This window comes from Saccostrea cucullata, unplaced genomic scaffold, assembly GCF_032062105.1.
Source record: "Saccostrea cucullata isolate Sc308-1 unplaced genomic scaffold, CSIRO_AGI_Scuc_v1 ctg2142, whole genome shotgun sequence".
In the NCBI taxonomy this organism is placed as follows: domain Eukaryota; kingdom Metazoa; phylum Mollusca; class Bivalvia; order Ostreida; family Ostreidae; genus Saccostrea; species Saccostrea cuccullata.
In genome coordinates this window covers 20165-47500 of record NW_026936625.1, presented here as the reverse complement: position 1 = coordinate 47500, position 27336 = coordinate 20165, and the positions used below count along the sequence as shown (strand labels likewise).

The 27336-nt window shown below is 36.9% G+C and overlaps 1 protein-coding gene and 2 pseudogenes across 1 annotated transcript; 1 reads left to right on the top strand and 2 right to left on the bottom strand.

Annotated features, from left to right (window-relative positions):
- LOC134245953 (nuclear pore complex protein Nup205-like) overlaps positions 1-17535 on the top strand; it is a 30991-nt pseudogene extending 13456 nt beyond the window's left edge.
- On the bottom strand, positions 9198-10932 carry LOC134245955 (E3 ubiquitin-protein ligase TRIM36-like; annotated as a pseudogene).
- Positions 17536-18380: 845 nt separating the features above from the next.
- Positions 18381-20551, bottom strand: LOC134245956 (uncharacterized). The gene is made up of 2 exons (XM_062728187.1): positions 20509-20551; positions 18381-20153 (listed from the first exon to the last, which is right to left on the bottom strand). Exon 2 carries the CDS (start codon positions 20128-20130, stop codon positions 18460-18462), a length of 1671 nt encoding a protein of 556 aa, XP_062584171.1. The 5' UTR covers positions 20131-20153; positions 20509-20551; the 3' UTR covers positions 18381-18459.
- Between the last annotated feature and the right edge of the window lie 6785 nt (positions 20552-27336).

Below are 27336 nucleotides of genomic sequence, written 5' to 3'. Positions count from 1 at the left end.
AGCAAAGAAAAACATAAAAAATTAATCCAACTGCTCTTCTTTTGCTCATAAAAACTTGTTCAGGCTTTATTTTCCTTGTTCAGGCCGCCAAGTGCGCAGGAAGTTGCTAGGACTTCTGGATGAAGTTGACCTTTCATAGCGTTATCTTCCTACTATGAAGTTGAAATTTTTCGAATTGTTGATGATTGAACAAGCCATTAAAAGTGTAGAGACTTGGACCGAACAGGACATTTTGTATTGTGATGTCAAAGGACTTCACTGCCTACTGATGAACGAACTGAACAACTACCAGGGCAATATCATGGTGACTCAGAGGCCACGAGTATTAGAGGTTAGATCAATATCATGGTGACTCAGAGGATACGAGTTTTAGAGGTGAGATCAATATTATAGTGACTCAGAGGCCGCGAGTTTTAGAGGTGAGATCAATACTATTGTGACTCAGAGGCCGCAAGTTTTAGAGGTGAGATCGATATAATTATAGTGACTCAGAGGCCGCAAGTTTTAGAGGTGAGATCAATATTATAGTGATTCAGAGGCCGAGAGTTTTAGAGGTGAGATCAATATTATAGTGACTCAGAGGCCGAGAGTTTTAGAGGTGAGATCTATATTATAGTGACTCAGAGGCCGAGAGTTTTAGAGGTGAGATCAATATTATAGTGACTCAAAGGCTGCGAGTTGTAGAGGTGAGATCAATATTATAGTGACTCAGAGGCCGCAAGTATTAGAGGTGAGATCAATATTATAGTGACTCAGAGGCTGCAAGTTTTAGAGGTGAGATTGAAATCCTAATTATTAAGCATTTAAGATCCTTCCTTACTTAATCCTCTTTGTGTTACTCAGGTGATGTAAAACTATCTACACAGTCTCTCTTCCCGGCCCAATCTTCTGCCATTGATCTCACTCTTCTCCATGATGGCTGTCTCTTTCATGTTTTCTTAATTTATTTGACCTGCCTCCAAAGAGGTCAACATTTCAGCAAAACATAGAAATTTTATAAATTTTTTCAGGAAGTGGAGAATGTTCTGCATCACGAGGTGCTACATAACAGAATCCACCAGGAACTGTCCACCAAACAGCAGGTTCTGGAGGCGTGGTGTCAGAATCCACCAGGAACTGTCCACCAAACAGCAGGCTCTAGAGGCGTGGTGTCAGAATCCACCAGGAACTGTCCACCAAACAGCAGGCTCTGGAGGCGTGGTGTCAGAATCCACCAGGAACTGTCCACCAAACAACAGGCTCTGGAGGCGTGGTGTCAGAATCCACCGGGAACTGTCCACCAAACAACAGGCTCTGGAGGCGTGGTGTCAGAATCCACCGGGAACTGTCCACCAAACACCAGGCTCTGGAGGCGTGGTGTCAGAATCCACCGGGAACTGTCCACCAAACAACAGGCTCTGGAGGCGTGGTGTCAGAATCCACCAGGAACTGTCCACCAAACAACAGGCTCTGGAGGCGTGGTGTCAGAATCCACCAGGAACTGTCCACCAAACAACAGGCTCTGGAGGCATGGTGTCAGAATCCACCAGGAACTGTCCACCAAACAACAGGCTCTGGAGGCGTGGTGTCAGAATCCACCGGGAACTGTCCACCAAACAGCAGGCTCTAGAGCCGTGGTGTCAGAATCCACCAGGAACTGTCCACCAAACAACAGGCTCTGGAGGCGTGGCGTCAGGTGACTGAGGTTCTGCTGACCGCGTGTCCTGAGGACCTACTGACCGCTGAGGACAGACAGACTGTTCTGTTTGAGCTGCTACAGGAACTACAGAGAAAGGTAGAACAACATCTTGATGTCTAAAGTGTTTACCGACTCAAAGGTATTGGGTATCAATTATTTTAACCTCCCAGAAAATGAATACATCTATAACCAATGCTAACTTTGGACCAAATTTCATTTCTGTACTAAAGGTTAAAGTGTAAGTCTTGCAAAAATTATTATATGAGACTTGAATTGTATGAAGAAGGATAACATTTCTTTTAATCTTTTCACAGATATTCTTGTTGACAGATTGGGGGGGGGGACAAATATGTTTGATTTTAGGGGAAGAAAAAGTTGTGATATTTCTTTGCAAGATACTGCATTCAGTATTGATAATTAAAAAGCTATTCATTATTTTTAGGTGACAGAGGATGAAGGGTTGACAGAGTTAACTGCCCCTGTGGCTGAGGTCATTCTTACTCTGATGACAAATCTACGTCAGTGTTTCTGTCAGGATTCTGACATCGACGACAAAACCTCACACTTCCTCACCATGCTGGACTCCACAGCAGGTCAAGGTCAAACAGGGTCATGGGGTCAAGTGTCAGGGTCACGAACCAAATTTGCTTCCTCCCTTCAACTGGTGCTGAGACGAGTGATAGATCACATTCTGCTCTCAAGTAAGAATATATTGAAATATCTGAAGTTTACATGTACATACTTTTTCGCTGAAAAGAAATTTTTCAAGTGTATGTTCATAAAACTATAATTTCAAACAACTTTGTACAAAAATAAGAGATTTTAATCAATATCTAATTCTTTTAAGGTGGTGGCTAGAAGAGAGAAGAGAGAAATTTAAGAGCCATTCTATATGGGGCCCTGCTTTTAATTATCTAAAAATTGTTCAGAAACCCAAGTCACTGACTTACATAGATACAGGTATGTCTAAGTAGATGTAAGAATATAGTTGGACACAGACTTAGTTATTTTGCTATACATTCCTTTATAACATAAAAAATATTTTTAAAAAATTACACCCGCTAAACTTACCTGAAACTTGCACAGAGTAAGACCATTTCAAGTCCAAAATTTTACCAAGTTCTCAGGAACATTCAAAGTCTGCAAGTCCTTTTATGGCATCGCAAATAACCTCTACCCTGTTTTTTTTCACTTTCTCTTCGAGGAAAGGGTTACCCTGTAATATGGGCCTCTTTCACCTTCCCTACTATGCAATTAAAAGCAAAATTTCCCATTATTATCATTTTTATAATTTTTTTCAGACCCTCTCCTTGCCAAAAAATAACCGCTTTCTGCTCCATAAACACCCCAAAGAATTTTTAAGAAAAAAACCTCTGTTTTTAAACTGGAACTACTATGAGTGGTCAGTGAAATAGGGGTAAAATCAGTAGTCTATAACCAGTTGAAAGTAAGATGTCAAAGCCTGAATGTCAACTAAACTCCACAGATTTTGCTTTTTACTTTGTTGCATGCATGCAATTGTATATTGTAATGATATTCAAGTATTTTCTGAAATACAAACCTAAATTAGCTTGACAAAGGTTTGCAACAATGTTTCCTTTCCTGACAGAGGCAGGAGGTGATGGGGTTGGGAAGAGGATTTTGGCCGACGCCCACTCTGAGTATGAGCAGCTGAGACAAGAAAATGTAGGTAGCCACCATTGTGTCGTACGGCGACAACTTTATGGATCGACATGGTGTGTCATGATGTGATGGACATGATGTACGTAGGAAGGGTAAAGAAGGAAACTTGATATCCTTGTGTAGAATGTATTTTTATTTCCACTGGTTTAATCATATTGAACAGGTTCCAGCAGTGCAGGCCTATATTATAATTATTGTCTGGTGTAGACGCTGGCTCTATCAGTAAGCCACCATTCTGTCTATGGACAAGTTCCAGCAGTGGATGACCTTTCTGTCCTCTTAAGATTACCTTCAACACCTGGTGGACAGCCTTCTCCATGACGACCAGCCACTACAGACCCTTGTGTCCCCCACCCCCCAACTCAGAGTGCTGTACATCTACCTGTCTAAACTAATGTAAGTCTTCCATTACTGCCTTATTCTACCACCACAATTTTGTCATCATGCATCTAACCAAACAATCATAAATCTGTAACTCATTCAAAAATTGATTTAGCAGTATAATTAGTCCACTAGCTGATTTTCAATATTGATCATGTTGATATTAAATTAAAGGTCTTTTACATATAATACAAAGTCACTGTGTGTCACAGAGTTTACAAGTAAATAGATACAGGCACGTAGTATCAGGGGGGGCCAGGGGGGGCCTGGCCCCCCCACTTTTTCTCCCGACATTACCTTAACTATAGGAAATGTATACTGAAAGGAAGGTTGGCCCCCCACATTTCAGCACAGTGTAGTGTTATAAAGAAAATTAAAGTAAAAAAAAAATTTTCTCAGGTTGGCCCCCCCACTTTCAAAATCGATGCTACGTGCCTGAGATATATACAATGACTGTATTTCAGAGTTTGTTGACTCGGGTGGCAGAATCAGCCGTGGGGGCCCACACCTTGTTACAGTGTGGAGTCATGCAGAGACTGGCTAGATGTGTCTTCTTTGACCTTCGACCTGACTTTGACAGGTGGGTGTATCGATCAGCTGTAGGGTCTTGTGAATGTCTATAGAAATCAAAAATGTCAAAGTACGTATGAAAATGGCAAAATAATTATAATACATGTAGCAGTTTAGGATTTACAGTTTGGAAGTTTGTATGAAATATGACTGAATGAGGATTGAAAATTTTGCCCAATCATATACCGTATAGGCAGAAATTTTAGGGAAGATTTAATTTTGGCATTATTAGCGAGGGTGCCAAGATCACTAAAATTGAATATCGCTAAAAATTAATTGCGCTTTATTTGTAATAGCTTCTTTAGTGAGCTTTTTAAAATAGCTAAAATTACATCTCGATAAAAATAAAATACCCATTTTTAAGGACAAATCGCTAAATTTGGATCTTGCTAAAATTTCTACTTATACGGTATGTACATGTTGATTTTTTACCGTATACTGTGGAATCATCATTGTTCATGGGGGACCAATGTTCGTGGCTTTCGTGGGTAACCTTGAACCACGAATTTACATCCCCACGAACGTTGATACAAACATTTGGTTTATCATTTGTTAAAAGTTATATTTACATCGTAAAATAATTGTTACCCTTGTGTCCGAGTGATCTCGCATAACGAGGACTATCTGCATGTTGTTAATTATTGACACGAAACCAAAATAAAAAAAAATATTAAGTATCAAAGACATCGAGAACTATATACAATAAGTAATAAAATGATAAATACAACTGTTAAATTTAAGTAGTGTTTACATTAAAGTCCAACACGCTCAAATGCCCCTTCGATCAGGTCAATTTTAGTGCGATTTTGGAGTTGGTGCTAATTAGCCAATTAGCATGATTTGGTTTCAGGGTAAACTTTTTAAAGTCAATTTTGGCAATGTTGTCGTAGTTCTCATGTCAAAGTGTGGATTATAATTAATTAATTAATGTTACTAATTATCATTCCTATCACATGTATCATTCGGCTGTAATTTGTCGGCGCAAGCCGCCGGTAAATTTTTGTTACAAATCACAAGACAGATAACTGAAATAAGCATTATTGACGGTGTTATCCTTCTTTGTTTTAATGTTGGAGGAAAAAAAAATTGAAATGGAACTTGTTACCAACGAAATTACGTCCCCACGAACCAGGAAATTCTTGGCTACCCACGAACATTGACCCCCACGAATAAAAATGATTCCACAGTACTATTGTTAGGCTTTACAGAGATGTCTTGTGAATGTCTATAGAAATCAAACATGTCAAAGTACGTATGAAAATGGCAAAATTATTATAATAGCAGTTTAGGATTTACAGTTTGGAAGTTAATTTGTATGTAATATGACTGAATGAGGATTGAAAGTTTTGCCCGATCAAACATGTACATGTTGATTATTGACCGTTTTGTAGGCTTTACAGAGATGTGTAGATACAGAAGAGGACTTCCTGCCCAGCCCCATGGCCCGCTATCGTCAGCTTCTCTTTGCCGCCCTCAAATTCTGTCTCAGGCCATGCTGACCTCACTGGGTGTAGAAAACCAGGACTGTGGCAATCAGGTGAATATCTACGACAGCTATATTTGTTTACCCTTTTTCCCCACAGTCACACAAACAGAAACAGACATGCAGGCAAGTTAAAGTCTCCGTGCTCTACGCAATCTAATTGAAATTAAATGTTTAAGATCTGCTCTCATACTTGCTGCACTTACATCCAACAACATCCCATAGAGGGGCAGAGGTCAAATTCGGAACAACTCTAGACTTATTGATCGCTTCGATAACGTCAACAAATATCCAATGATTTTGCCAGCGACAATTTGATTGGTTGATAGATTTTGACCTCTGACGTGACCCTCTATGGGATGTTGTTAGATGTTGGTGTAGCAAGTATGCGAGCAGATCCAACATCTAATTTTAATTAGATTGACATGTGCTCATGTTTTTTTTTATGTGGTACAAACAAGTTTAATACCTTATGATCTTTTTTCTCTCAGTGAAATGAGTTTTGTATGCATGCATGGATATTTCTACCTCCAATTTTAGTTTATACCTTCTTAACAATTGTGAGAATTTAAGAAATCAGACACGACTGAGTCTAGGTGAATCCCAAAAAAGGCAAAATTTAAAGTGTAAGGAGGCAAAAATAAAACTGAATGACTTATAATTTGGTGTACAATATTGAAATTGTTTATCTCCGTATGTACTTCCAGATAGTGATTTCTGATAAGTTAATCTTTAAATGTTTACAGATTTAACTGGGATTTCTCATTCATATCATTTGGAGAATCTGATGCAGACTCTTTACCAGACATTGACAAACAACTTATGATGGGGGTGACCAGTGAAGATGACACTGAAACAGACAGCAAACTCAGCTATACATGACTCACACCTCCAAAAGGTACAGAATATTGACCAGGTAGTGAAAGGACAGATATTCCAAATGTAGAGAAACAAGAGGCCCATGGGCCTTATAGGTCACCTGAGCATTATTCAACAACTTTCCAGTGATTGAATTTGATCTATGCTTTAAGCCAGATGCTATAGCATTTACAATTTGGTCATCATAACTATACACTTAACAGTTCCTTAGTTTGGTTACTTAATACCCATAGGCATGTTAGGGGAACAAAAAAGGCATTTCAACAAATCAGTAATATTCAGCAATAATGAGTAGTGCCGCTACCACACATGAACCCTTGACTCTTAGGCCTAGATCCACACATTGTACAATTTTTGGAAAGGCATTCATGCTTTTCAAAAATATTTGATTTACCAAGGAGCACATTTCAAACAATTCATTCATTTTCAGTATATAAGTACAGCCCCCCCTACTATGGTTCATCTGACCGTGGGGCCTTGAAATTTACAATTCTTGAAGATTAGGGCCCTTGCTCACACTGAGTTTACTCAGGTAACCTAAAAAGATGAACAAAAAAATATATAAAGAAAAAAAAATAATTCATACCTCTCTCACAGTCAACATTTAAAAAAGAATGATTCATCCCCCCCCCTTTCCAGCCCAACCACCACCGTAGTTGACCTTTCACCCACAGACAATAATTTCAGCCAAACCTTTCCCCTGGCCCATCTTAAGATATATTCTCCACCTTAAAAGTGGTTTATCTATCCTTCCATGGTTCACATTTAACTCTCTCCCACAACCATAAATATAAAGTGTTTTGTCCATCCCTTTCCTCCAGCCTGCTTTAAAATTGGTTCGATGTTTTATGAGATTAGATGATTAATGAATATTTGCTTATCCCATGGAACATTAGAATTAGCAGATTTTATGCCATATGATAGAGTACAACTTAATCCAAATGGCATTTTATAATACTGAATCACTTTTAAATTGAGAAATTACAATGTACTGTTATTGAGCTATGCTTAATTCATCACTTTATTATGAAAAATGTCTTTGGATTTACATGAATATAAACCATTGTTTGTTTAGGAATTCTGTAAGTCCAGGACCCACTACAGCTTTGTGGAGGCCCTCAAAAGGAGAGTAAGAAGACTATTGAGGCTCAACACTGGGAGCAAAAACAGGCACAGGTGGCTCGCTGTAGTGAAATGATTGTTGTCTATAAAATTTGATATGACTTTTTAATGCTAAATTCTTCAAACTATAATTATGGATTTATTTAGCTGATATTGCATGGAACTTGACCTTTTAATATCTGTTGAAATTTTTTTTGTCGATGTGATTCAAGATGCCTATGTGAATTAAAAATAAAATGAAAACATCTACAATGAAAAGTTTCTGAATTATCTTGTATCAAGTATCTTGTGATTGTTTGGGATCATACATACACAGTCAAACCCTGTGTTATTTTGTGTCCAATGTGTCCAAGAAAAAATTCTAATAAAGTGTTTAATTTATTTTAAGTAACATATAACTAAGATTAAAAGGATTTAGATTTATTTTAGATCAAAGGGCATATTATTCTAGTCCAGTATAATCAGAACTCCACAGTGTGCAGTGCATAATAGCTAGAGGGTCAAATTGATAAAAATGTACATGATAATATTTTTTCTTTCTTCATGCTCACAAATACTGTGGTTTTATCAATATTTGTTGAGCACCAATTTTTGAGGAATTTGTTGTTGAGCAGATCCACGAAATTCAATGTTTTTAAATTGAGAAATACAATATCTATTTGTATAGGCAATGATTTAGTCCTCAAAATTGTGTATCCTTGAAAACGTCTTTTTTACAAAATCCATGATGCCAACGAAAATTGATGAAACCACAGGAAATAGTATTTTCATGAGATACTGAAAGTTTCTTCTTATGTTGGGTGTTTATTGAGCAAGCGTTTCAAAATTGTTTATGAATTGATAATAATTTATATTTTATACCTTATTGATTATATACTAGTATTTTTTTAGGGCTGGGTATTGGCCTGAGATTTCGTTTTGCGATATATTGCGATATTTTAAACTGTATTGCGATATGTATTGCAATATTTTCAATGTAATTTAAATAGCATTTTCTTACTATATTTCCTTTAAATTACATGCAGAATGTACTTAACTATATATAAGTTACGAACACAGAAAAAAATCTTGCTGATTTCATTTAAGTTATGCTCTGAGATGTTCCCACAATTTTTAAACAACTTCTTTCTTATTGTTTGGCTTAATAACACATTTTCATAAGTCCATTTATATATTTTATGACAAAATTCCTTAATCTAAGCAAATTGCCAATATATCGATATTACAAAATTGTATTGCGATACAATATTTTTTGTCATTGTATTGCAATATATTGAAATATCGATACAGTGTATTATTTCCCAGCCCTATATTTTTTAATATTATTTTACACAAACATATGAAAATGAGACAGTGAACCCGAATCAAACTATACATTGTTGTGATTTTGGAAAAAGTCTCTCTCACAAATAATTTAAGACATTATTTAAAATACAATGTTTTACATGTATTTGATTTTCTTCACTTTACCACTGAAAAACTCAGCCACAAAGAGGTTGTCTCTGGTGTCTACACATAAACCACATGGAGACTGTAGATCACAGTTATCAATGTAACGGAGGAACTGTCCATCCTGATCTAGGATGTGGATACAGTGGTTGTTATAAACTGTTGTCAGGATCTGACTCTGGCTGTCTGTTGTGATGCCGTTTGGTTTAAAAAAATATGTCTTGATAGTAGAGGGATGACCAGTGTATCTAAATCGGAGTTTTCCTGCCTGATTGACCACCACTACTGCACTGGCTCCATAGTCAGCCACACAGATATCCAGGTTCCTGTTCTCACTGATGTATTTAAAGTTAAAAGATGAATACAGAGGTTTACCTTCACTATCAAACTGAATGCTTTGTTTCTCTGTGGAGCCAGAGAAACGGACGACTTTTGATTGTTTAACAATGTCACTGTCCATGGTAACCAGGAGGTCACCAGAGGAGGTACTACAGACATAACGAGGTGCCCAGCCCTGTAGTCTGATTACTTCCTGTATCTGTTTATTCTTCACTATGTTTACAGTTCTTGTACCAGGGTCAGTATAAACTAGGTCTCCACTCCTTGTCACTGCTATGTCATTTAGCCAGTTTCCAGACTTGGTTTGGATTGACTTCAGTAGTTTGCCCTGGAGGTTGTAGAGTTTCATGATTTTGTCATTTCCACCTGTCCAGATTTCTTCATCACTGAGACAGGTAACACTTTGTAAATCTCTATACTCAGTGTCTATGGTGGTGATGAGCTCTGGTTCATCAAGCAGTGGGTTGACTTGAGGACACAGAATACATCTTTTGGTGTCTTCATTGTGTAGCCATGTTCTTCTGTTGTAATGGATAATGCTGACAGAGAACCAAACATTTGATGGAGCTGTTCTGTGTTCATCTGATGAGGAGAATAACTTGGTAATGACACATTGACTTTAGGAGGTAAACTTCTGAATTCAGCATTTCTAGATTTGTACCCAGAGGTTAGGGAGACATCATTGGAGTCCAGTAATTTCTTCAGATCAAATATGCTCTGTTTTACTTCAGAAGTAATCTGTTTGATTTCATTTTCCTGTTTATTTAGAGCAGCCAGGTGTTTAGTTTTCATCTCATCAATTTCAGATTTCTGTTTGTTGACAATGATGTTAATTTCTCTGTGCCAGTCTTCTCCTTGTTTGGTGACAGCTGATGTCAGTTTCTCATAATGCTTTTCCAACTTTACTTTTTCAGAGTATAGATCTGATGAAATTTCTTCATAAGTAGGTAATATTCTTTTTTCTAGTTCTTTCAGATCCGTCTTAAAAATTTCTTTCATAGAACTTGGTTTTTGCAAGATATCTTTGAATTTATGACCATGATGTTTATCAGAGGAGATGCAGGTAGAACAGACAGGGATGTCACATTTCTCACAGTAAAGTTCACAATGTTTCTCGGTATGGTTTGGACAGTTTGGGTAGTTAAGGTTAGGAGTAGTCGTTCTGTGTTTGTATGGAACAACTTTGTGTCTTTTAGATGAATCAGACAGATGCTCCCCTACACAAGCCTTACACAGGTTAATCTGACAAGGTTCACAATGACTCTAAAATGCAGCTTTTTGACACAGGTCACAGAGGAGGAGTACTTGAGCTCTGTCCAGGGGGTCCATCACTGGGGGGCATGGGTCACTGACTACAGAAATAGTAAGCGATTTTGAATAAATTAAATATATACAAGAGTTGTTTTGTTAGAGAAATTGTTAGACAGTGTAGGTTCAGAAATGACAGGAAGGATCTATATGTAGCGTATTGGTGTGTTGGCATGTAACTTTTCTTCTTTTTGATTAAAAAAAATCAGGAAGAAATTTTAGATAACAATCAAAACAGTTCATGTAATTAATAAATATAATTTATCTAATCTATCTAAAGTGGCCCTCTCATGCAATTTATCTAATGTATTATATGTACTATTGTACTAGACTTGAGATCAATAATGATATCTGGAAATGTTTTTGAAGCAAGTTAAATTTCTTAATATAATATAGCCTCACCTCTAAATCCAACATGGCCTCCCTGATAATCCCGTACATCACAATTTACTTCCTTGTCTTTGTTCTAAATATTTACCTGTTACCAGGTCACATGATTTAGATACCTCAGCTATCTAAATATCAACCTATGTAGAGAGTACGATTAAATTAAAATTAAGGGGTGTTATTAACAATAGTTACCATATATGGTCATTAAACCCATGAAAATGACCTTTAGAGTCATCCTGTCTATCTTTTATCTCCAACTTTGTATATATCCATCATATTTCTGTCTATACGAAAAGTCTTTGAAATATTTTCTCCGTTAATTTTGTAGACGTTTATTATAAGATGAACTATAAACGTGTACCTGGTATTTTCAGATCAGGTTTTTCTAAGTTTTAACGACGGCTGACGTCATGCAACAGTGGTGTAGCATCGTTTTTGAAAGGGGGGAGCAAAGATAAAAAATTTTTGATTTACCTGAAAAAGTTGACAAGCAAAAAAAAGTTTGCCCAAAGTAAGAGGGGGGGGGGGGGGGCTTTTTCTCAGTGTCAACTACTTTCCGTACCAATTCTTATGCTTAATTTTTGGTAGATCACTTAAAAAGTCTGAAAGGGGGGAGGGGACACTAACAAGGTTTTCAATTAACATTTCCTATAGTAACAGTAAGGTTGGGAAAAAAAGTGGGGGGCAGGGGTGCCCCGCCCCTGCCCCCCCCCCCTTTTGCTACGCCCATGTACGATTAAAAATATGCAAAAATTGCAATAAAATAAACTCTCAAAGCAGACATTTTCTTTTAATTAAACGAATGGTCAACATCTCATCTAGCTGCAGATCTGTAGCGTTATGAGTTTATATATTTGTCTTTTTTTCATAGGCGTAGTCTCAGGGGGGCAGCGGGGCACTATAGCTAGCCCCCCTACCCCACTTTCATATGAAAGGGGGGGGGCCAAGAGTATATCTGTGCCCCCCCCCCACTTTTTAACGAAGAACAAAGCCTTTGAAGAAAAATTTGGCTACTACCCCCCCCCCCTACGAAATGGGATTTTAGAGTTTGGTGAACTTTCCCTTTCCTTTTTATTTTTATATTATATAGTGAAAATGCATGATTTCTTTGAAAATCTTCTTGTCTGCTCTTAGGTACATGTATAAGATAAACTAACCAAGCACTTAGTTATGATGAGCAAGAGTGCCTCTTCCAAAATTGTGAATTTTATGACCCCAGAGTCAGGGGTTCTGGTGTTAAGGCGGGGCTCAATTGGTTAATTATGTAGTGAAAATGCATAAATTCTTTGAAAATCTTCTTCTCTACTTCTGGGTATTAAAACGCAAAAGTGCTTTTTTCAAAATTGTTAATTTTATGACCTCAGGGTCAGGGGTTTTGGTGTTATGGCGGAGCTCTATTGGTTGTAGTGAAAGTGCATTTTTTTCCTTGAAAATTTTCTTCTCTACTTCTGGGTATTAAATAAACTATCTAAGTACTTATTATGAGCAAGAGTGCCTTTTCCAAAATTGTGAATTTTATGGCCCCCAGGGTCAGGGGTTCTTGTGTTAGGGTGAGACTCTATTGATTACATAGTGAAACTGCATTTGTTCTTTGGAAATCTTCTTCTCTGCTCCTGGGTATTAAATAAACTAATCAAGCACAAAGTTATAATGAGCAAGAGTGCCTCTTTCAAAATTGTGAATTTTGTGACCCCAGGGTCAGGGGTTTTGGTGTTAAGGCGGGGCTCTATTGATCATATAGTGAAAATGCATAAATTCTTTGAAAGTCTTCTTCTCTGCTTCTGTGTATTAGATAAACTATGTAATTAAATAGTTATGTTGATCAAGTGTGCCTCTTTCAAAATTGTGAATTTTATGACCCAAGGGTCAGGGGTTCTGGTGTTAGGGCGGGGCTCTATTGGTTATATACTGAAAATGCATTTATTCTTTGAAATTCTTTCCTTTGCTTCTGTGTTTATGCCTATGATTCAAATATATATATGTTCATGATGAAGAAAGGTGCACCTAGCAAAATGGTTATTTTTTATGCCCCCGCCCCTTCCCTGGGTCGAGTTGAGGAGGGGGTACAAAGTCTAAAATTAATTAATGCTTGGAAATTTGCTCTTTGGTATTAATCAACCATTTTATGATAAAATTTTCAAAATTTTGAAATTTCTGGCCCCAGGAGCAGTGGTTCTTTTGGGATGAGGTGTACAACTGGTTATAAAGTGGAAGTGCATTTTCTCTTAATTGTACTCTGATCTACCTCTGGGTATAAAATAAATAGAGTTAGTAGCTAAGTCTAAATCATTATAAGCAATGATACCTCTTTAAACATTGTAAATTGCGAATTCCATGGCCTCTGGTTTATAACATGAACCAAATTTAATTGTTTGAAAGTTGTTGCACATACTCAGGTGACCTATAACTCCCGTTGGCATCTTGTTAAATATGTGGATAAATTAAAGCATTGAAAAGCTAGAACTAATAAAATTAATCCTTTGACTCTGCTGTAGACATCTTGGAGAATTGTCTGTTTATGTTGTGGCGCCACCTGGAGTATTATCTTATTTACTGCGTTCCTGTCAATCAGCAGAAATCTATATATACGTACCAGAGTCAGACTCAGACATACACAACTCAGGAGGCCTCAAGGTTAGTCAGGCTCTTTGTATCTCATGTTTTTTATGTGGTACAAACGAGTTTTAATACCTTATGATCTTTTTTCTCTCAGTGAAATAAGTTTTGTATGCATGGATATTTCTACCTCCAATTTTAGTTTATACCTTCTTAACAAGGGTGGGAATTTAAGAAAACAGGCTTGACTGAGTCTTCAGGTGAATCCAAAATAAGGCAAAATCCAAAGTGTAAGGGGGCAAAAATAAAACTGAATGAAAATAATTTGGTGTACAATATTGAAATTGTTTATCTCGGTATGTATACTTCCAACCAGATAGTGATTTCTGATAAATTAATCTTTAAATGTTTAAATATTTAACTGGGATTTCTGATTTATCATTTGGAAAATCTGATGCAGACTCTTTACCAGACATTGACAAATTAACTTATGATGGGGGTGACCAGTGAAGATGACGCTGAAACAGACAGCAAACACAGCTATACATGACTCACACCTCCAAAAGGTACAGAAGATTGACCAGGTAGTGAAAGGACAGATATTCCAAATGTAGAGAAACAAGAGGCCCATGGGCCTTATAGGTACCTGAGCATTATTCAACAACTTTCCAGTGATTGAATTTGATCTATGTTTTAAGCCAGATGCTATGGCATAAAAAATACAATTTGGTCATCATAACTATACACTTAGCAGTTCCTTAGTTTGGTTACTTAATACCCATTAGCTGCAATAATGTAGCCCTCTCCGATTTTTTTTTTTGGAGAGGGCTACAACTCCTTAGGATCTCTGTAATGGTGCAAGACGCGGGAGTGGATCACTCCCGCACGGATTTCGGCTCAAATTAGCAGTAAACGGCTATTTTATTATCATCTCTTACCTGGAATCCAAAAATATAATTATGCAAAACATAAATCGATCCAAAAATATTCATAACGATCCTGCATAATCCATATATAGGTAATTTTTCGTGTATGTCAACAGCCCAATTCGAATTTATCCGCCATGTTTACTGACCTTGATGGATTGTATTTTGGGACAGCCAATGAGAATTTAGGTTATATAGGAGCGGATCTACTAGGAATTTCCTTATATTAAGCATACGTATCGCTGCTTGCGCAAAAATAACACTTGAAATGATTTTATTTATCGATGTTTTTATGATGTATCTCAGCACAGTCGTTTATAAACATCAACATTTGCTTTATTTAGTTGTTTTATATTTCAAGCGAAAGTCTCAGTACGTCTCGCGTGAACTGTTATGGCTACTGATTAATGCAGCTGGGAAAGACACAGATTTATTTTACATGGTTTTCGAGTTTAACAGGCTATGTTGTTGACAGTGAATAAAGATTCCGTCTCATAAGAAGTAAGTTTAATGTAAAAATAATTTTTTTTGCCTTCAATCGCCCGTATCAAAAAAATATATTTACACCATTACGAAGATGCGATGTAATTGTAGCCCTCTCCAGAAAAATATCAGATTTAAAAAATCGGAGAGGGCTACATTATTGCAGCTAAATACCCATAGGCAGGGTAGGAGAACAAAAAATGCATTTCAAAAAAATCAGTAATATTCAGCAATAATGAGTAGTGCCGCTACCGCACATGAACCCTTGACTCTTAGGCCTAGATCCACACATTGTACAATTTTTGGAAAGGCATTCATGCTTTTCAAATATATTTGATTAATACCAAGGAGCACATTTCAAACAATTCATTCATTTTCAGTATATAAGTACAGCCCCCCACTCCCTCTATGGTACAACTGACCGTGGGGCCTTGAAATTTACACTTCTTGAAGATGAGGGCCTTTGCTCATACTATATAGGTAGTTCATCTGCTTAAAACCTAGGTGCAAAGAAGAAAATATTCAAAGATTTAATGTTTTCTTCACTATACATGTATTATCAACATAGCCCTTCCCCCCAACACCAGAACCCCTGACCCTGGTGCCATAATATTCACAATTTTGGTAGAGGCGTCTTGCTCATCATAACTATGTACTTAGTTAAATTATTTATAAAAAGTAGGAGCAGAGAAGAAGATTTTCAAAGAATTCATGTATTTTCTCCATATAATCAATAGAGCCCCGCCCTAACACCAGAACCCCTGACCCTGGGGCCATAAAATTCACAATTTTGGTATAGGCACTCTTGCTCATTCTAACTATGTACCTATTTAATTTATTTAAAACCTAGGAGCAAAGAAGAGGATTTTCAAAGAATTCATGTATTTTCTCTATATAATCAATAGAGCTTCACCCTAACACCAGAACCCCTGACCCTGGGGCCATAGAATTCACAATTTTGGTAGAGGCACTCTTGCTCATTATAACTAAGTACCTAATATTAGTTTATTTAATACCCAGGACCAGAGAAGAAGATTTTCAAAGAAATAATGCATTTTCACGATATACTTATTTAGCCCCGCCCTAGCACAAGTACCCCTGACCCCAGGGCCATGAATTTCACAATTTTGGTAAAGGACTCAATGCTGATTACAATCATGCAAACAGTTTGACTGCTTGATGTCCAGGAGTAAAGAAGATTTTTTAAAATTGCATTAATTTTAGTGGTATTGGCCCCCAACCCCCAGGCCCCAGGGGGTAGGGATCATGAATTTCACGGTTTTGTTCGCCTTCAACAAAAGATGCTTTGTGCTAAATTTGGTTGAAATTGGTTCAGTGGTTGCAGAGAAGAAGCTAAAAATGTTCAAATGTTAACACACGACGAACGACGCACGACGACGGACGAAAACAGACGGCAATAGGTCACCTGAGTTTACTCAGGTGACCTAAAAAGATGAACAAAAAATTATAAAAAGAAAAAAAATTAATTCATACCTCTCTCACAGACAACATTTAAAAAAGAATGATTCACCCCCCCCCCCTTTCCAGCCCAACCACCACCATAGTTGACCTTTCACCCACAGACAATTATTTCAGCCAAACCTTTCCCCTGGCCCATCATAAGATTTAATCTCCACCTTAAAAGTGGTTCATCTATCCTTCCATGGTTCACATTTAACTCTCTCCCATAGCCATAAATATAAAGTCCATCCCTTTCCTCAAGCCTGCTTTAGAATTAATTGGCTCGACGTTTTAAGAGATTAGATGATTAATGGATACAGAAAAACTTGTTTAGTTCGCAAACATGGATATTGCGAATTTACGGTTATAACGAAGTCATCTTGAATCCCCAGCTGTAAAATTTTCATGACTTTCTTGTACGGACGTTGTAACGAATAACGGTTATAGCGAAGCAATTTCATAGGTCCCTGTGACTTCAGTATAACTGAGTCTTACTGTATTTGCTTATCCTATGGAACATTAGAATTAGCAGATTTTGTGCCATATGATATAGAGTACAACTTAATCCAAATGGCATTTTATAATACTGAATACTTTCAAATTGAGAAATACAATGTACTGTTATTGAGCTATGCTTAATTTATCACTTTATTATGAAAAATGTCTTTGGATTTACATGTATATAAACCATTGTTTGTTTAGGAATACTGTAATTCCAGGACCCACTACAGCTTTGTGGAGGCCCTCATAGGGAGAGTAAGAAGACTTGATTGAGGCTCAACACGGGGAGCAAAAACAGGCACAGGGGGCTCGCTATAGTGAAATGATTGTCGTCTATAAAATTTGTCATGACTTAAGTCACTTTTTAATGCTAAGTTCTACTGACTATAATTATATGGATTTAATGAGCTGATATATTGCATGGAACTTGACCTTTTAATATCTGTTGAAATTATTTTTGTATATGTAATTCAAGATGTATGTGAATTAAAAATAAAATGAAAACATCTACAATGAAAAGTTTCTGAATCAGATATCTTGTGATTGTTTTGGGATTACATGCACAGTCAAACCCTGCATTATTTTGTGTCCAATGTGTCCAAGAAAAAATTCTAATAAAGTGTTTAATTTATTTTAAGTATCATATAACTAGGTTAAAAGGATTTAGATTTATTTTAGATCAAAGTGCATATTTTTCTAATCCAGTATAATCAGAACTCCACAGTGTGTAGTGCATGATAGCTAGAGGGTCAAATTGATAAAAATGTACATAATAATATTTTTTCTTTCTTCATGCTCACAAATTTATTGTAGTTTTATCAATATTTGTTGAGCACCATGCAATTTTTGAAGAATTTGTTGTTGAGCAGATCCACGATATTCAATGTTCTTTGAATTGAGAAATACAATAAATTATTTATTTGTATAGGCAAAATTGTATATCCTTGAAAACGTCTTTTTTACAAAATCCATGATGGCAACCAAAATTGATGAAACCACAGGAAATAGTATTTTCATGAGATATTGAAAGTTTATTCTAATGTTGGGTCTTTATTGAGCAGTCGTTTCAAAATTTTTTATGAATTATAATTTATATTTTATACCAGTCCTTATTGATATTATTTTTTAAAAATTATTTTACACAAACATATATGAACACGAGAAAGTGAACCTGAATCAAACTATATATTCTTGTGATTTTGGAAAAAGTCGATCTCTCACAAATAAGTCATTATTTAAAATACAATGTTTTACATGTATTTGATTTTCTTCACTTTACAACTTTTCAACTCGGTCACAAAGAGGTTGTCTCTGGTGTCTACACATAAGCCCCATGGATTCTGTAGACCACAGTTATCAATGTAACGGAGGAAATGTCCATCCTGATCTAGGATGTGGATACAGTGGTTGTCAGGGTCTGCTGTCAGGATCTGACTCTGGCTGTCTGTTGTGATGCCGACTGGATAAAATGATCCCTTGGTAGTAGAGGGATGACCAGTGTATCTAAATCGGAGTTTTCCTGCCTGATTGACCACCACTACTGCACTGGCTCCACTATCAGCGACACAAATATCCAGGTTCCTGTTCTCACTGATGTGTTTAATGCTACCAGATGAATACAGAGGTTTACCTTTGCTATCAAACTGAATGGTTTGTTTATTTGTGGAGCCAGAATAACGGACAACTTTTGATTGCTTATAATCGTCACTGTCCATGGTAACCAGGAGGTCACCAGAGGAGGTACTACAGACAAAGTAAGGTATCCACCCCTGTAGTCTGATCACTTCCTGTATCTGGTCATTCTTCACTATGTTTACAGTTCTTGTATCAGGGTCAGCATAAACTAGATCTCCACTCCTTGTCACTGCTATGTCAACTGATCTTTTTCCAGACTTGGTTTGGATTGACTTCAGTAGTTTGCCCTGGAGGTTGTAGAGTTTCATGATTTCGTCTTCTCTGCATGTCCAGATTTCTTCATCACTGAGACAGGTAACACTGTATAGTTCTCTATACCCAGTGTCTATGGTGATGATGAGCTCTGGTTCATCAAGCAGGGGTTTGACTTGAGGACAGGATATAGCTTCTGGTGTCTTCATTGTGAAGCCATGTTCATCTGTTGTAATGGATAATGCTGACAGAGAACCAAACATTTGATGGAGCTGTTCTGTGTTGATCTGATGAGGAGAATAACTTGGTAATGACACATTTACTTTAAGAGGTAAACTTCTGAATTCAGCATTTCTAGATTTGTACCCAGGGCTTAGGGAGACATCATTGGAATCCAGTATTTTCTTCAGATCAAATATGCTCTGTTTTACTTCAGAAGTAATCTGTTTGATTTCATTTTCCTGTTTATTTAGAGCAGTCAGGTGTTTAGTTTTCATCTCATCAATTTCAGATTTCTGTTTGTTGACAATGATGTTAATTTCTCTGTGCCAGTCTTCTCCTTGTTTGGTGACAGCTGATGTCAGTTTCTCATAATGCTTTTCCACCTTTACTTTTTCAGAGTATACATCTGATGAAATTTCTTCATAAGTAGGTAATATTCTTTTTTCTAGTTCATTCAGATCTGTCTTAAAAATTTCTTTCATAAAAATTGGTTTCTGCAAGATATCTTTGAATTCATGACCATGATGTTTACCCGAGGAGATGCAGGTAGAACAGACAGGGATGTCACATTCCTTACAGTAAAGTTCACAATGTTTCTCAGTGTGGTTTGGGCATTTTGGGTAGTTAAGGTCAGGAGTATTAGTTCTGTGTTTGTATGGAACAACTTTGTGTCTTTTAGATGAATCAGACAGATGCTCCCCTACACAGGCCTTACACAGGTTAATCTGACAAAGTTCACAATGGCTCTGTAATGCAGCTCTTTGACACAGATCACAGAGGAGGAGTACTTGAGCTCTGTCTAGGGGGTCCATCACTGGGGGGCATGGGTCACTGACTACAGAAATATTAAACAATTTTGAATAAATACAATATATAAGAGTTGTTTTGTTAGAGAAATTGTTAGACAGTGTAGGTTTAGAATAACAGGAAGGATCTATTTGTAGCGTATTGGTGTGTTGGCATGTAAACTTTTCTTATTTTTGATTAAAAAAAATTAGGATAATTTTTAGATAACAGTCAAAACAGTTCATGTAGTTAATAAATATAATTTATCTAATCTATCTAAAGTGGCCCTCTCATGCAATTTATCTAATGTATTATACGTACTATTGTACTAGACTTGAGATCAATAAAGATATCTGGAAATGTTTTGCAGCAAGTCAAATTTTCTTAATATAATCTAACCTCACCTCTAAATCCAACATGGCCTCCCTGATAATCCCGTACATCACAATTTACTTCCTTGTCTTTGTTCTAAATATTTACCTGTTACCAGGTCACATGATTTAAATACCCCAGCTATCTAAATATCAACCTATGTAGAGAGAAGGATTAAATTAAAATTAAGGGGTGTTATTAACAATAGTTACCGTATAATATGGTCATTAAACCCATGAAAATGAACTTTAGAGTCACCCTGTCTATCTTTTATCTCCAGCTATGTATATATCCATCATATTTTTGTCTATACGAAAAGTCTTTGAAATATTTTCCCAGCCTAATTTTGTAGACGTTTATTATATTAATATATTTACATACACTGAATATTTTCTTCTTTATTTCTTAAGAAAACCCATTGCGTTCATCCTGCATAAACTACATTAGGCATATCATCACTTGTGCAGATTTATTGATCAGTGGCCGTTCCATCAATGAAACGTACAAAGATGTTCGCATCATTAACACAATAATTAATATTTTTAATCCTACTTAAAATGATAATTTAAACAGATATAAATATAAACAAAGAAATGTCTTTCTTTGTTTAATGTTACTGGAATGAACGGTCGCAGCTATTGCAGAAAAAATTTACATAACCCGCTTACGCGGGTTATGTATTTTTTCTACAACAGCTGCTTCCGTTCATTCCAGTAACAACAAACAAAGAAAGCATTTTATTGTTTAAATGAACTTTACACGTGTACCGGGTATTTTCAGATCAGGTTTTTCTAAGTTTTAACGACGGGTGACTTCATGCAACAGTGGTGTAGCATCGTTTTTGAAAGTGAGGGGGGGGGGGGGAAGCAGCCAGAGAAAATATTTTTTACTTACCTGAAAAAGTTGACAAGCAAAAAAATAAGTTTGCCCAAAGTAAGAAATCCTATTTCGGGGGGGGGGGGGGGGGGGTCTCTGTGTCAACTACTTTCCGTACCAATTCTAATGTGCTTCATTTTTGGTACATCACTTAAAAAGTCAAAAAGGGGGGGGGGGGAACCAGGTTTTCAATTAACATTTCCTATAGTAACAGTAAGGTTAGGAAAAAAGGGGGCGCCCTCCTGCCCCCCCCCCCCCCCATCGTTGCTAAACCCCTGTACAATTAAAGATATGCAAAAATTGCAATAAAATAAACTCTCAAAGCAGACATTTTCTTTTAAAAATGAATTGTCAACATCTCATCTAGCTGCAGATCTGTAGCGTTATGATTTTATATATTGTCTTTTTTCATAGGCGTAGTCACATGGGGGCAGCTGGGGCATTAGCCCCCCCCCACTTTCAGATCTGGCCGGGGGGGGGGGGGGGGGCAAGAGTACGTCTGTGCCCCCCCCCCCACTTTTGAACGAAGAACAAAGGCTTTGAAGAAAAACTTGGCTACTACCTCCCCCCCCCCCCTTCCCACGAAATGGAATTTTCGAGTTTGGTGAATTTTTCCATTCTTTTTTATATTTTATTTTGCTTGTCAAAGAATTTCTGGACTTGAGCCCCCCCCCCCCCCCCTCCCACGAAATAGGATTTTCGAGTTTGGGGAACTTTCAATTTTTTTTTCTTGTCAAAGAATTTCTGGAATTGAGCCCAACCCCATGCACTTTTAAGTTCCTGACTACGCCTCTGGGGCCCGTTTCACTTAGGACTAAGTTCTATCTTACGAGAAAACTTTTTCCTAAGGTCATTACTTATCTGTTTCACTAACCTCGTCTTATCTTAGGATATCCCTAAGTTATGTCGTAACTTTAGGACAGGTAAATCGATTACTTAGGAAGAAACTAAATATGGCGGCTGCATATTTAATAATAAACGAACGGAGACTGTTACGGAGAGAGAGGTTGTTTAGGGATAGAAATAATCCTTTGGACTACATGTATATGGATGACCGTGAGATAATTTCAAAGTTTAGACTGCCTCGTCATTTGATATTGGACATCTGTCAAATGATACAAAATGATATCACAAGGCCTACACGAAGGTCTCATGCACATCCATCATCCCTGCAGCTTATGGCTGCATTACGTTTCTTTACTACTGGTAACTTTCAAACAGTAACTGCTGACTTACATGGAATAAGTAAGTCGAGCATTTCAAGAATTGTCAGAGATGTGTCTCAATCATTGGTCAAAATAAGTTAAAGATATATACTGAAAGGAAAAAGAAACGCAGGGTAGCAAAATTTTGGATAAAAATTTGACCACATGACTGAAAATTACGAAAATTGATCAGAAGGGAAATTTAGTTACTGTGCATCAAAAACAGCATTCAGAATTACTCAACCATAAAATTTATGACGTCACGTAGGGAAAACGCTAAAAAGTCCAAAATACGTGCAAATTGATAACGATGAGTTTGTCAACAAATCTTGTTGCATTATTTGATGCATGTGAGGTTTGCACATTGTTTTTCAATATTAAGAGACATTGTGAATATCTATTGCAATCTTGGCACAGTTTACGGAAGTTCAATGGGTCTTCTTTTCGAATTGCCTAATTAATGAAAAAAGCAACAATGGTTTACTAAGCAGTCTCTTGTAAAATATCCCCCATAAAACGTTTTAGCCTTTGTCAGAGAGGGTCTGGAGTGGTTTTCAATCAACCGTGACGATGACGGTAACGCGAAATAGAGTCATGTTACGAGCGGGTAATTCGTCCTGCCATCTCTTAAATCACCACCTTAGTACCACAAAAACAGCCATTTATAGAGTAGATACTTATAATCATTACATTCATACGAAATTTGAAAGAAAACAATTCTGCAATTTTGTTTTTTGAGCCAGTCAACTTACGATTGTATCTATCTTGCATGTCGACATATTTGATAGAAAAATAACTTGCACACAAGGGGCAGAAATATGCCACCATAATATAGAGCTTTCATCATCTGAATCAGTGTTTCACAAAATCATCTTCTTTTCAAATTGTCTCATTTGAATTTAAAAAACCTGTTTATGTGCTGTATTCACTTTTTATGTCAATTTACATCGGGTTCAAGATTGAAAAAATATTAGTTTCATATTGGCGTCAAATCAAAAAACCTCAAAGTAGCCAGTCCGCTACCGTCCGCCAGTCGGCAGTTGTACACTGGGCCCATAATATTAGACGAACACTTCTAATTATCACACGAAAAAGAAGGTAATCTATATCCATAATATTATGTTTTCTGTTATCCTAAAAGCATGCAGAGTGTTTGAAAAAATTATGTGTAAAGATGGACAGAAAAAGATGCAAAAACCAGGTCCAGTCCAAAGACTATTCTACCTATGTATGCATTAATAGCTACGTAGGTATTTAAAGCTACCCCAAGTACATGTAGCTATTTTTACCAACTTTCTGCTTTACTTGCATTTTGTGGCCAAATTCAGGAACGGCACAACATGGTAAGCACAGAATTGTTTGATACAGTCACACTGATGATGAATATGACAAAAATTTGGCCAAAAAATGAAACCTTCGTATATCATTCTGCATAGAAACTAATGTAAAATTGCCGATTCAGGAAGTAATCATTTTTTGGCAAAAATTTTGTCGTATTCATACAGGGCAGTATACAGTCATTTAGGGTATTCCGAATCACCCCGCATTTCGCGACACTCGGTAATTTACCTTATCGCTGTATCTTATACGAGACGTGCACATGTGTGACAACTAAATAGTCATTAACAACAGTGAACATGGTTCATGCTTAATACATACAATAAATAAAGAGGTAAACTTAATGCGTTAATTAAAAAAATAATTAATTCATTCGTTAACTTGCTTTCCTTCTCGAAAAAAATTTCCGTGTATAAACGTTGCAGAATATTTCTCATTGATGTCGTGGCGTTGTCGGTGGATGAAACCTAGCATATTAGGTATTGATAAAACGGCAATTTTATGAGCTTTTATGAGCATTAATAATTTTTTATTACATCTCACAAATTTGTATGTTACAACCGCATTTGTAGCCCCGTATAATTTGGGGTATTTCGAATCACGGATGTGCATAACCGCAACTGAAGAAATTGCAGGCTGCATTTTGTTATATGCCCGGTTTTTCGAAAATTGGTTTTTTTCATGCAAGGGACGTATGAAAATTATGAAATGGAAAGTTGTGAAGAGTTAATGAGTAGCTTGACCAGTGGTTATCCTTTTGTCTTAAATCTTTAAATATGGACTTGCACGCATGTGTGTACATGTACACATACATATATGTACACTGTGCACATATGCAGTGATTTATGTCATATTTAATAATTGTGATACATATATCTAAACAAGAGCTAGTTTTCATTCCTTTTCATTATCATCATTATCATTATACATGTATGATTTTTTTTTTGGTAGCCGATTCGTAGAATTATGATATTTTTAAGGTTAATTGTTTTGCAGCGAAAATAAAATCCCAGGTGCAAAAAAGTGACATAATTATACTTACAGGACAACAATTTACAGTCATATAATTTCTGAAACCCCTATTTTCTTTGTAATAATTGCTTTTCTGCATGATCCGCCTCTGAAAAGCTGTTTTTAGTGCGAATAAAGAGGGGGTGCTGATAACTTTCAAATAAACAAGAACAATCAAGAAAATTTTAATTCTTTTTATTCTTGGAGCTTTTTATAAACAATACTAACTAGTTCATCAATTATGATGAAGTCATCTGACCGTTTTCAACCCATTTACCTGGTGATTCGAAATACCCGGAAGTGATTCGCAATACACTAAAAAGGTGATCCAAATATAACCCCCGTCATGGTCGCTGTATCGAAGATAGACTCGTTCTGTAAAGTAGATCTGATTTTTCACTAAATTGGCTTTCCTTTGATACCAAACAACCATGTGAAAATTTTTTAATAAAAACATCTGTAGTCAAAATGTAAAAGGTGATTCGGAATACCCTAAATGACTGTATAGAGTATGGGCCCAGCAGGTACATTCAGGGCAGTGTCCAGAGTATGGGCCCATCAGGTACACACAGGGAAGTGTCCAGAGTATGGGCCCAGCAGGTACATTCAGGGCAGTGTCCAGAGTATGGGCCCATCAGGTACACACAGGGAAGTGTCCAGAGTATTGGCCCAGCAGGTACATACAGGGCAGTGTCCAGAGTTCGGGCCCAGCAGGTACATACAGGGCAGTGTCCAGAGTATGGGCCCAGCAGGTACATACAGGGCAGTGTCCAGAGTTCGGGCCCAGCAGGTATATACATGACAGTGCCCAGACTATCGGCCCAGCAGGTCCATATATACAGAGCAGTGCACTAGGCCAAGCTTTAAAAAATTCTTTGTTTGCAGTTGCCGACCAATAATTTTTAGACTGAGTCAATGGGTAGGCATTCTTTTTTTCTCTTTTTTGAAAAAAAAAATCAGATTTTTTCCAGATAACAAATAGAAGAGGTTTTCATACACCTACTAGACATGAATAGGCTCACTGCTTGTTATAAACCACTGATTGATAAAAAATGTGTCAAAATTTGAAAACGAAACTGTTTCAATATTCTGAAAAATTGAAAAAAAAAATTAAAAAAAGTTTGGGTCGGATGCATTTTCAGTGGGTAGGTAGGCAACTGCAAAAAAACTTAATTTTATTTTAGGCCTTATGGCCTCGGGAAAGTGGGAAGTCCCTAGAAGTTTGTTTGGTTAAAAAATTGAAGTTTATCCAATTGCTGATGGGGCTGCAAATTTTTACTTATGCTCAAAACTCAAGGTAATCAAGCAGCAAGGGACCTTTTTGTACCAGTGGTCTACTGCTACAGGGGTTCTCAGTTTAAATTTAATTGTCTTATCACAGGGACTGGTCTACATGTCCTACAGTGGGAATTGAACCTGCAATTTAAGGATCTGCTGATCATGCACATGACATGTAGACCAGTGAACTCCTTACTCTGCGACTCTAGAGCAGACTATCTAGTTTTCTAATCATGCAGACAAGTTATTAGTTATTGAGAGCAAGAATCAAGTGATTTCACCAAACACACACCAACTTAAGACAAGCTACATATATTATACACTGACTTTACGTGTATCATCTAATCGTAAATTTTATTTCAATTAACATGATAAATAGACTTGTAAACTAATTCAAAGTTTATAAGAAATTGATCTTTTTTTTTCAGCTGAGCAGTCCTGTTGTTTTTCTAACTGAGGAGTGGCAGAATGAGGGCAAATGGTAGTGTAAAGAAGCTTCCAGCAGGTGCCCCCCCCCCCTCCCCCAATGGCCAATCAAAGTTTTACATAGAAATATATAAATTTTTTTTTTAAATCTTCTTCTCATTGACAAGAACCACTGTGCATTAGAGATGAAACTCATAGGGAAACATCTTCAGGTAGTGGAGATTCAATTTTGGCGCCCCCCCCCCCCCCTCTCCCCCAATGGCCAATCAAAGTTTCACGTAGAAATATATAGGAAAATTCTTTTAAAATCTTCTCTGGAATAGCAAAGGCATGAATGATTATATTTTTATGGAAGCATCCTCATGTAGTGGACATTCAAGTTTGTTCAAATCATGATCCCAGGGGGTAGGTATGGGCCACGGCATGGAATCCAAGTTTTACATAGAAACGTGTAAAAAAAAATCTTTAAAAATCTTTATTTCAAAAACAGCGAAGCAATGATCAGTCCTATTCATATGGAAGCATTCTCAGGTAGTGTAGATTCAATTTTTTTTTAATCATGACCCCTTGGGGTAGGGCGCGGGGCCACAATGAAAGGTCAAATGTAAAGAGCAATAAAACCACAGGTAGTCAAAGAAATATGCAAGCAACCTTAGTTAGTGTAGATTCAAGTTTGTTTAAATCATACCCTACAATGTAGCTCTCCCTTTTAAGGATTGTTTGGAA